The sequence below is a fragment of the Penaeus monodon genome, chromosome 18 (assembly GCF_015228065.2).
Source record: "Penaeus monodon isolate SGIC_2016 chromosome 18, NSTDA_Pmon_1, whole genome shotgun sequence".
Lineage (NCBI taxonomy): Eukaryota > Metazoa > Arthropoda > Malacostraca > Decapoda > Penaeidae > Penaeus > Penaeus monodon.
The window spans coordinates 26448485-26460984 of NC_051403.1; the positions used below are offsets into that span (position 1 = coordinate 26448485).

Sequence of the window (12500 nt, forward strand, 5' to 3'; positions counted from 1 at the left end):
ATTTCTCGCAACTGGGGAAAAGCATGATTGAAGTGGGTTATTTTTATAGAATGAAAGCGTGTTTAAGTTGTCGTCCACTGTGCTTTTCAAAATTTGACGATAACATTTATTTTTCAGACCATGGGGTAATGGCACTGAATATGAAGTGAGGAATGACGCACACACAGACCAACAGACAAACAGAAAGGCACACACACACACACATAAACACACACACACACACACACACACACACACACACACACACACAGACCAACAGACACACACACACACACACACACACACACACACACACTCACAGACCAACAGACACACACACACACACACACACACACAAAGAAATAAGCAAACAAACAACAGAGACCTCCCCCTCCCCCTCACATAACGGAAGATCACCTCCCCTTTTCACCCTCTCTATGTTGAAGAAAATTTTCATTAAAACTTTAGGATTTAAACTTTTACCGAATGCCTCACATATTGTTTTACAATTTGTCTCTGTTATAACGATAAAGATTTAAAGATGATAATCATAATGATGATAATAGATGAGTGAAGATATTGGTGATAACGGTAATAGGAGTGGTAATGATAATGATTTAAGTAATTGTAAATGGCATATTAATAATGATATTGGTAATGATATTGTAGGCATCATTACTGCTAATAATAACGCTATTGATCCATCAGCAATAATAATAATCATAGTGATAATGAAATTAATAGTAAATGCGATACTACTAAACATACTTATGATGAAAACAAAGTTGACAGTGATGATGATGATAATGTGATGATGGCTATAATAAAGACAATGAAAATAATGACGGAAATTACAATGGGCAATGGTATTAGTTAAGGATAATAATGAATACAGTAAAATTATCATAATAAATATAAAGCGAAATAATAATGGAAGATATGATCAAAATGATAATGATAATGATTATAATAGTGATGATAACAATGATAACGATAATGATAACAATAATAGAAATAACGATGATAATGATAACAATAGTGATAACAACAATAACAATAATAATTATGATATTGGTAATGACAATATCAATAATATTGATACTAATGATACTGGACTGACAATACCCATGTTAATAATAATGATTATTATAGTAATAACAGTAACAATTTACATTAGTCATTACCATTTTTCAACATTATCATTACCATTATTATGAATATCATTATCATGGTTACCACGTCAAACTTATATAGAACGGCCACCTGTCTAAAACGCCCTGCCACAGTTCCCTCGTCGAGAAATCACGTAATCAACAACCTATATACAGCGACCACCTGCATACTACCACGGACATCATAATGCAATGTAATATTACTTTGCAGCCTAAAAATAAACAAACAAATAAAGCAAAAATAATACACGTGTGAATGAAATGATAAAATTACTGCATATCATTTTTCACTTTATGGTTAATGCAGAAAAACAGTAAGAACACTCATGAATATAAACAAAATCATTTCGTGCATGAATTATCTAAGGGACAGTGAGACTGTCTATAAAGACCACCTGGATAGAAAGACCGCTTTCCATGTTTCTGTTCAGAATCATTATTACTAAGATCATTATCATTGGTATTTTCATCTTTATTCTTTTTGTAATAATGCTGATAGTGATAGTAATGATCATAATGATAATGTTAATAATAATCATCATCATTATTGTTAATTACTTTTTATTTTGTTTGTGTTACATCCGCTCGGTCGCACTTTAAGCTTGACATAATATTCCAAAGTCATAAATATTAAAGAATGACACAAACACGCAATAAAGCATCTTATGACGAATCTATTAGAATCCTATTCCAACTCTGTTACCATTTTTGCTATTAATACTATTATCTATATTACAATACATACATACATACACATACACACACATACACACACACACACACACACACACACACACACAAACACACACACACACACACAAACACACAAACACACACACACACACACACACACACACACACACACACACACACACACACACACACACGAAACAAGCAAACAAACAACACAGCCCGAACCGTCGAAACGATAAGAATCCATTAGAATCCGACTCTAATTCTATCTTCATCATTGTTATCTTTTATCTTATCTTTGTTATGTTGCGATTATCAACAGTTTATTATCAAAGTTATAATTCTGCTTGTATTTCATCCTATTATCACTATTGTTACTTATGATATCATCGATATCATTGATTATATCATTATCATTTACTATCTATTATATTTCTGCTAGTGCTCCGTACATTTCACTTACATATTGAACGTAGACTTATATTCCATGTCCCATGTATCTTGAAGGTGCGTTATTATGATATGAATTAAAAACACTACGCCTTAGATCATAACCCATGTGACTGCAGAGCTGAGGTTGCCTCATTTTGATGTAAAATGGAGTACTTATTGGCAGCATCGATATCAAAGAATCTCTCTCTCTCTCACACACATATACATACACACACACACACACACACACACACACACACACACACACACACACACACACACACACACACACACACACACACACACACACACACACACACTCACTCACACTCACTCACACACACATACATAAAGACATCGTAGTCTGAATATATTAATACCATATTCCAACTCTATTAATATCCATATTACTATCATCATTGTTATCATCACAAGGAACAGCATTTTAATCACCATCATTATTATTAATACTATTATTATTGTACTTGTTATTATTACCATTTTATGCTTCGAGGCAAGTACACTGCAGGGAAGTAGTTAGACCGTAAGTTTATGCACATAAATTAGTTGCACTATCCGAGGGGGGGGGGGTCGAGAAGGAAGGTTGGATGGGAAGGGAGAGAGAAGGGGAGAAGAAAGGAGGGAAAAGGAAAGGGTGGAGAAGGAAAGGGGAGGGAAGGGAGACTACAGAAAAACGGGAAGAAGGGAGGGATAATAGAGGGGACTTAAAGAGAAAAGGGTGATGGGTAAGAGGAAAGGCAAGGGGAAGGGAGAAGGCGCTCAGAGAGAAAAGGGGTATGTGCGAGAAAGGGAAGGGGATAAGGGAGCGAAGGAGGAGGGGAAGGTAAGGAGGAATGGGGAGAGGAGTGGGAGGAGGGCAGATATAAGGCTTAAAGTGGGAGGGGGAGGGGAGGGAGGAAAGAGGATGATGGAGCGAAGGAAGTGGGGGGTGATAAGGTGGAAGAGGAAGAAAGTTTGAAAGGGCTTGAGGAATGGCGTACAGTGGGAGGGGAGGGAAGCGTATTTATTCATTTTTATTAATTCATATTTTTTTCAGTTCCATGGAATTTCCAGGAGTTTCGCTAGTTATCATTATTACCGCAATTATTGTTGTTATTTTCATCATCTTCATCATCATAATCATCATCTTTATTTCTATGCTTGTTATCATTTTTATTGCTATTATTATTATTATCATTATTTTATTATTGTTATTATTATTTCTGATTATCATCATTACGATGAGCTCCATTATCATTATTATTATCTATATTATTTCATTATTATTATTATCAATATTACCATTATCATCGTCACTATTATGATTATTTCTTCATCATTGTTATTCTACTACTCTAAGTCTTTGGCGTAATTCCTATTCAGATTGTCATATCGTTGTCACCACGATTTATAGGAATACATTACATAATATGCTTGCTATCTGCGACCAATATCAGCTCCGCCATTTCAACCATCGTCTCAGTGATGGCAATTATAGCTTGCCATTCACAGAGGGAGACAGATGGACTTCACGGCTCTTCCTTCACTCCTTCCTTTATTCCGGAGCAAGGCGGTCGGGAAAGACAGTTCAAGCGTATATTTTTTTCGGTTTGCCATTTTCTTTATTTTTCTCCCTTTCTTTTATTTTAAAAGGGGAAAGAAAACTCTGAGGTCTTCCGAATGGGCTGTTGGCTTTCCCATTACATTGATGCATTTTAATTTTGCCAGTCTGGTCAAGTTTCTTACTTACCTTGAGCATAAGTAAGCTAGGGTTTCGTTTATGTTTCCCATTTCCAAAATGAAACTAACTTCCATTGCTTACGTTATCAACTTCCGTTTTGTAATCACGGTTAAAATGAAAAAGACCATGAAGAGCAACAAAAGCAAATGAAGGAAAGAAGGAACGAAAACAACTTAAAGTGAATAACATAGCAACATGCCATTTCAGAAACACCATGCAATAAAAAAAAAGAAAAATAGAAAGAAAGAAAGAAAGAAAAGAAAGAAAAATGTCACTTACCTCCCCTCCCTAACTTGGCTCGACGCAAAGATGTCTCCAGTGTTCCGATTGAGAGTGAAGAGGGGGTGGGGGGCGCCGACCCACTCGAACACTTTGTCCCTGACGTCCCAGTCATCCGGATCATCCACATAAACGCGTCCTAAGGGAGCATCCGATCCCCCGCCCTGGAGTGAGGATCGTAGAGGTTGTTGATTCGGGGGAAAATAACAGCACGGGGAGGAATCTTCGCTTTGTATTTTTTCATGTATTGGTTAAAGATGTAGGGATGGGAAGGTTTGCGTGTTAAGAATGGTGTTCAGAATAGCGTAGCCTTTTTATGGAGGTGCTTGGTTGTGTTCTTTAAGATATGCATCCTGTGTGTATTAATCTTTGTTGTGTGAGTTTTTCGTATCAATTACCGATTAAAGATGAAAGATGGAACGTTAGAGTAACTCTCTAAAATGGTGTTCAAACCAGTGTACCATTTTATAGTGTATGGATATGTCTTAATACATGGTATGAATGCTGTATATCTTTTAGGTAAAGGTAAAAGGATCCGTGGTTTGTAGAACTTCATACCATTATACATCTGAAATATGGTATGAATGAAAATAAGAAAATAAATAAACAAATAAACAATTTATAGAAATATGATATGCATGAAAATAATTAATTTAACAGCGCAGCAGATGTACCTGACACATTCCGTTTACATTTTTATTAGAAATTCACTTGAAAGGATCGAAACGTGTTAGATATATCTACTGCGCTGTGCTATTAATTTTCATTCATGTCTTTTTTTTCACCTGTTACAGTGAACTCTGCTCCCTATCACAGATATTTTAATAACTGTCCTCTGTTCATGAATTTAAAACTATCCTCGTTTTATCAAAATTTACTCTCTATTTGTCAAATACTGTCCTCTGTTTAACAACTCCACCCGCTCTTTATCAAATTATATCCGCTATTTAGTAAATACTATCCTCTATCTATCAAAATCTACCTTCTATCTAGTAGATTCTTCCCTCCATTTATCAAAATCTCTCCTATATCTATGAAGATGACAAAGGATCTTCCACTTACACGAGGCTTGCACAGGTAGACATTTTTGGAAGCAGGTCTCATCAAGTTGTCGTTGATGTCATCGACAATAACAGTGAGGACTTCTGTTGTTGACATCCCACCTGCGTCTGATAACCACACATGCACATCGAGTCGTCTGTGTTCTTCCCTGTCAACGGAGCCGGTCGTCCACACCTCTGCCCCGCCACGCCCACTGTCGAGGTCTTGTAGACGTGAGAGAACGCGAGGGGAAATTTAGCTGGTTATTTGTGTCATATCGTGTGGTTTTCTTTCTTTGTTTATTTTCTTTGGATTTATGGAAGGTCAGCCATTTATCTGTGCGTTTGATTCTGTGCACGTTTATATGTATATACGCAAGTATGTTTGTATTTAATTTTCTACTATTATCATTATTACTATTATTCCTGTTCTTATTCTTATTTTCATTCTTAATCTTATTCCTATTCCTCTCATTTTGTCTTATTATTACTACAATTGTTGTAATTATTATTATTATTATTATCTTTGTTATTGCTATCACTATTATTATTATAGTAATCATTATCATCATTATTACTCTCAGCAGTAATAGCATGATCATAATAATCATTATCATTATCATTATCATTATCATTATCATTATCATTATCATTATCATTATCATTATCATTATCATTATCATTATCATTATCATTATCATTATTATTATTATTATTATTAGTAGTAGTAGTAGTAGTAGTAGTAGTAGTAGCATCATTATCATCATCATCATCATCATCATCATAATAATAATAATAATAATTATAATAATGATGATAACAACAACAACAACGACAACAACAACAACAACAACAACAACAACAACAACAACAACAACAACAACAACAACAACAACAACAACAACAACAACACTAATAATAATAATTATTATTATTGTTATTATCATTATTGTTTTTATTATCATTATTATTACTATTATTATTATAATTATTATTACTTATTGTGCTACTACTACTATTATTATCATTATCATTATCATTATCATTTTCATTATCATTATTATTATTATTATCATCATTATTGTTGTTATTATCATTATTATTATTATTAATATCATTATTACTACTGCTGTTACTATTATTATTATTATCATTATCACTGTTAATAGCATTATTGTTGATGTGGTTATCATCATCTTCATCATTATTTATATCATTTGTATCACTTTTACCGTTCTGTTTCAATATCATTCAATATAATTAATCATTGACATCATCATCATATACATTATCATTATTGTTAGAATTACTGTCATATAATTATCGTTATCGAAGGAATCATATTATTAATAACAATGTCCTCACAAACTTACTAATAATGCTAAAGAAAATATTTTGGCCATGATATTTTCTCACAAAATATGTTTCACATTTATATTAACATCAAATCTTTGTGTTTTCTCTTCACAAAATGTCTAAGGTCGAAGAAATAGATGAAATGGAAATACATTAAATCTCGAATAAATGATCTGTATAAGCATAATGGACACTAATACCTTTTTTACACTATACACTTAAATTCGCAATAGTTAAGTTCTAAACATTTAAATACGCTCGGAGTTCCGTTTTCGAGGTTTGCTCTCTGGACAGGAATAATTAATTTCCTTATCATGTAAAACTTTACCGAAATGTGTGCGATGATGCAGGAAATGTGTATATGTTTTGGTGTAAAAGTAAAGGTGTGTTACTCACGTCAGCGAACACTGCTTTAAATTCACTAGACATTGTTTTTTGTCGGTGTGAAAAATGAATTTGCGGCTGGTTTTGGTGAAAGGTCAAAATTCTTCTCGTTTTTTAAAGAAGTAAGTATTTTCAGCTACCATTTCTTATGCAATTTTAGTGATAAGTAAGATTATTATTTATTCCTATACCGTATTTATGATGTACACGAATCAAAACCCTGTTAAGTATCGGTGTCGACAAAACTCTACGGGTTTGCGACGCCCGGGTTCACTTACTCCCTCAAGACTTACAGATCAAACTCACCGTGAGAGCATTCACCCGCATTACCTTTGACGTTAGAAATGGCGAAATATCTTTTCTTCAGGCTTGATTGCTCCACTCTCTCTTCTATACATTATACACAACTCTCCTAATTGAATCGACTCACTCTTTCGACCGCTCCCCATCTAGATATGAGAATTTCCTCTTCAAAACTCTGCCCAATCTTATTAAACAAACATCCACCCTAGAAACATTCTTGCAACATTTGAAGCGCCCCCCTCCCCCCTTTCCAATCCCCCCTTTTCAGCATTCACACTGTCCTGTTTGCGCTCCGGGGAGACTCACATTTTCAGAGAGTGAGGACCATTGTGTCTCACCAGGAGTAATCAGCGGAGACAAACAGTTCAGTGAGTGATGCCAAGCTGTCACGGCTGAGCCAACTCACCGAGGAGAGCCGTGACTTTCAGCGACAATGGATTATGATGGACAGGGTAATGATGGTGCTGATTGTGACGGGATTGGTGGAGTTGGATATTTATTGCGGGAGGTGTGACCGGGTTTTATTGTTGGTGCTGGAGATAATGAATGATGATGTTAGAGATGATGATGAGTGATGATAGTGATGATGGTGGCGCCAATGATGGCGGTGATGTTTGTGATAATGGTGATGGCGACGATGGTGTTGATGATATTGGTGGTGATAATTATGAGTGATGAGAACGTAAAGGAAGATAGTAAAAGGGACAGTAAGTGCACTTTGCGATGGAGTGAAAATAAGGCGGCGAGCTTTAGCACTGAATACTCACTCTGCCTGAATTTGATCTTGATGAGCGCCTTGACGTGGGCGGGGTTGGTGCGAGCCAGGGAGAAGTTGAAAGGCGGCCCGTGGCCCATCGCCCACACGTCCAGGTCGGTGGCAGCGAGGGTGGCCAGGCGCGTGGGTGGGCTGCTCTCTGTCACGTGCACGATCGTGGGTGGCAGGAGGCGCGGGGGGCAGTCGTTGACATCCGTCACGGTGATGGTGAGCGTAGCGGTGGCAGACAAGGGCGGTCGTCCATTGTCGACGCCGATGATTCTGGCTACGCCCTCGGCCCCGCCAGGAGCCTCTCGGTCTAGGCGGCGCCACAGCCTCACCTCGCCGTCGGTGTTCACGTTGAGGGAGTCCCACGCGCTCTCCACGCGGTACTCGACGCTCTCCTGGCCGTCCTGCGGGGAAGGAGGGGGGGGGGGGGGTGAGGGCATGAGCCTGGTCACGGTTTTGTTGGAGGGTGGAGGGGGGAGGGGTGGCACTAATGCGAATGTAATGCGAATTGGATGATACGTTATGTAGCGATACAAGATATATTCGTTGGATATGGTGTATGCATTTGCTCTTTTGACGTTGTGATAACGACTATGGAAGAAGTACAACTTATTCGGCCTCACAGGGGATTCGACAGAAGGAAGACATTTTAGAAAGTAACTTTTTCACTTGCAACTTTTTATATTTGATCCTTCTTGAGTAAAATGGAAGACGCGTGACTTCAGGTTCTTCCTTAAACAACTTGAGATTCATTCCCTTCCTCGGTTGATTTGCGATTCTCAAAATTAGGATTCTACTGCTCCTTTGAAATGACGATAATAATAACAACAAATGCAATTGGTAAATTAGATAAAAGGTAAAATAATATATGTCAGAATTTAAAAAGGTTGACAGAATTATTTCAGATAAGTTTACACTGTGAGCGTTTTATGGTTTCATGTAACCACTAATTTTCATTGACTTTTTTTTTAATCCCGATGATGAAATTCCTCATTTTTTTACCCCCAGGATACAGTTGGGGACAACAATCAGTATTTTCGTTGAATTTCAATTTTATCACTTCGCATTTTTGGTTTTATATTTTTATATTGTATTGCTGGGCCATTCGGTTCCTATCCATAGCTGGTCTGCATACCCGCTATAGTGTAGGAACTTTAAATATAGTGAATTTTCATTATAGTTAGTGACGCCATTCGGTCGTACGCCTGCAGTGGATGTCTGTTGTTGAGAACAAAATATTTTCGATCAAGTTAGAAAAAGGGATATATCATTTTTTTTTTTTTTTTTTTTTTTTTTTTTACAGATTCATGCACAAACAATGATAGATTTTTAATGTTATCTTAACATCGTTACCAAACCACAGAATGAAAAATGGAAGGGAACACACAGTGGCGGAAGGGATTACGTAATAATGGATGCAAGGGAAGGGGGAAGGCAGGAGGGGGAGGAGGGAATGGAGGAGGGGGAAGAGGGCAGGAGTGGGGAAGAGGGGAGGAGTGGGGAAGAGGGCAGGAGTGGGGAAGTAAATGGAGGAAGCGAGAAGGAGGAAGAGAGAGGGAGAAGATAGGGGAGAAGACGAGGCGGTGGAGGAAAGAGGGAGGAGTGGGGAGATAAAGGAGGGGAGAAGGAAAATGAAGGTGATGGAATGGATGGAGGAGGAGAGAGGGAGGAGGTGAGAAGGGGGAATGTGAGGAGGCTAAGGAGGAGGGGGAGTAGAAGTAGGAGGAGGGAGGGGATATAGGAAGGGTAGGAGGAAAGAGGTGGGAGGAGGGGTAAGTGAAGGAGGATGGGATGAAGAAGGAAGATAATGGAGGAAAGAGGAAGAGAGAGATAAAGCAACATTAATAAGCTACCAGGCTTTCCGAACCTACCATATCCGGATCCTGGGCGGTGAGGACGGCCAGGACAGTGCCAGGGGCAGCGTCCTCCTGCACCGTGACGTGGGCGTGCGAGCGAGAGAACGTGGGCGGGTTGTCGTTGAGATCTCGCAGCTTGACGGAGACCCAGGCCGTGTCCGTGTGTCGCGCGTCCTCCCAGCCCCCGCGTCCCTGGGGGAGAGGGAGACGCCCGTGTGCACGTTGTCTTGTGTCCTATGATTACGTACATAAATTATGTATACATGCAGGCACTGAAATATCTAAGAGGGGCGTGTGTACTCTGTCTAGTTTTCTGTGATTACTTACATAGGTTATATATTGAAACATATTCTGAAATATGTGAGAGTTTGTATGCACCATCTAGTATCTTAAGATTATGCACTAGCTAGTATTCTACAATTACGCACATGGACAATATGTGTACATGCGGATACTGACATATCTAGATGAACACCAATCCACGTGCTTTGCAAACATGTACAGAAAAGTGTTCGCTAAAATGACAAGAAACATATCTGTAAATTTATAAAGAAAAGATCTCATTGACAACGGCAGCAACTATAAGTATATTTGTAAATTTGAGTTATTATCTACAAAAGGTCAATACATCCTCTCAGCATTTTATCCGTAATGACAAGAATCATGAATTTATGCTCTGCACCGTCCCAGGATGTTTAAACCCGAGTTGGCAACTGCGCTATGATATAAAGATTTGATATTCAGTTATCTTTAGTATTCATTTGAATCACTTGGAGTCATTTGATAAAGAGGCTATAAAGAGGAATCTTTAGATTATAGCAATTGGAATGAAAATAAGAGATAAATAAATATTGGATTTTTGTTATATGCTAATGAAAAAAAGAATGAATTGTTAACTAGTGTTAAATATCCTTGGGACAGATCATATTGTATTAAGCCATCATCATACACACACACAAACACACATGTAAACACAAGAATACACACAAGACACAAACACAAGCGCAATACAAACATACAAACAAACATGAACACGAGCACACACACACACACACACAAAAAAAAAAAAAAAAAACAGACACACACACTTACGCACACGGCCTACTTACACCCCACGGCCACTCACCCTGTCTGTGACCTGGACCATGAACTTGAATCCCCTCCTGTGGGTCTCGTCCTCGTAGTCGAGTGTCTGGCGGGCGTAGAGATGACCCACAGCGCCCTCCGCTCTCACGCCGAAGTGCTCCCACCCCCACCCACTCCGCTCCACCACCTGTGGGGGTCCCAGCTGGTTCAGTCCATCAAATTGATTCACATTTTCATTCCGTAGATTAATGAGTTGGTCAAGCTTTTTTTTTTTGTGATGATTTGGTGAGCATTATTTTGGGGGAAATTATTTGGCAGCGAGGGTTGTGGCTTCATTTCAATGTATGTTCTGATTTTTCGTGTTTTTTTTTTTTTTTTTTTCAACGATTTTTTTTCTTTGTCTTTTTTTACGTGCATTAGATAAACACACACACTGTATGGAGAACCAAGTTAACATACTTTTGAGAAAAAAAAAAAAAAAAACGCACTCAGCTACTATTCCAATAAAAGCAAACTTACGCGATAAAAGAAATAGTTGGCCGTATCTAGATCGGCAGCCGTGATCTCCAATAGCGAGGAGCCGTCCGGGGGGCCGGCGCCCCACGTCTCGTTCACATCCACTTGCCACAGGCGCTGCGTCAGGCGGGGAGCGTTGTCGTTCACATCCGTCAGCCGCACCACCACCGTGCCCGTCCCTGTGGGGAGGTTGTATTTTCTATTGTATTTCATTTTATTATTATTATTTTTTATTGCGCTGAAAAAGGTTGAAATGTGTATATATGATTTTTGTTTATGAAGGGATTTATATATATATATTTTTTCTAAGTATCCATCGAGATGTTATATTGCTCTTTAGATGTTAAGGTCATTTTGACTGCAATTATTATTATTATCTTTGATTTCCTCTCGCCTCGTTATATCCTCACAGTACTGACCAAAGCTACAGCGAGCTGCATTATAATATCGACAGTATTATTGATAGCCACTTATAGAATTACGATAATGATAATACTATGAATGAAAATGATGATGACTCAGCCACTTCATAAACCCATCGTCGACAATTCTCACTTTCCTTTCGCCGCTTTTTCGCCATCATGACGACGAATCTCACGCGGGCAGTCCTCGAAAATTTAGAACGCCTTTAGATTGAAACCCCGGAGATCCTTTTTCCCCCTTATCTCCCTTTTTACCACTTTAATTAATGTAATTTCCAGGCTCGCGATGGGTGAGACGAGGTAAAAATTCCGCCTTAATTCTTAAGTAACGTCTTTGCTGTCCCTTTCGTGTCTTCCGAGAAGGCTTAATAATGTCAAGGGGTTGCGTAACCGGGGAGACAGCAGTCCATTCTTTGGTACACGTGGTGTCAAAGGGTCTGGCTGGAGCCTTTTTCTCTTTAATTTTTGCTGTCTCTCT

At 38.2% G+C, this 12500-nt stretch overlaps 1 protein-coding gene across 2 annotated transcripts in view; it reads right to left on the reverse strand.

Annotated features, from left to right (window-relative positions):
- The window catches only part of LOC119584356 (neural-cadherin-like), a 50675-nt gene extending 39331 nt beyond the window's left edge, over window positions 1–11344 (reverse strand). Inside the window, exons 1-5 of one of the 2 annotated variants that reach the window (XM_037932921.1) lie at window positions 11125–11344; window positions 10014–10190; window positions 8147–8546; window positions 5359–5561; window positions 4297–4460 (exon numbers count right to left, since the gene is read on the reverse strand). In XM_037932921.1, coding sequence (XP_037788849.1) covers window positions 4297–4460; window positions 5359–5561; window positions 8147–8546; window positions 10014–10190; window positions 11125–11145 — 965 coding nt within the window. In that variant the 5' untranslated portion in view covers window positions 11146–11344. Of the gene's footprint in view, window positions 1–4296; window positions 4461–5358; window positions 5562–8146; window positions 8547–10013; window positions 10233–11124 lie in introns of both variants that reach the window. The other variant, XM_037932920.1, reaches the window with a different exon arrangement.
- Between the last annotated feature and the right edge of the window lie 1156 nt (window positions 11345–12500).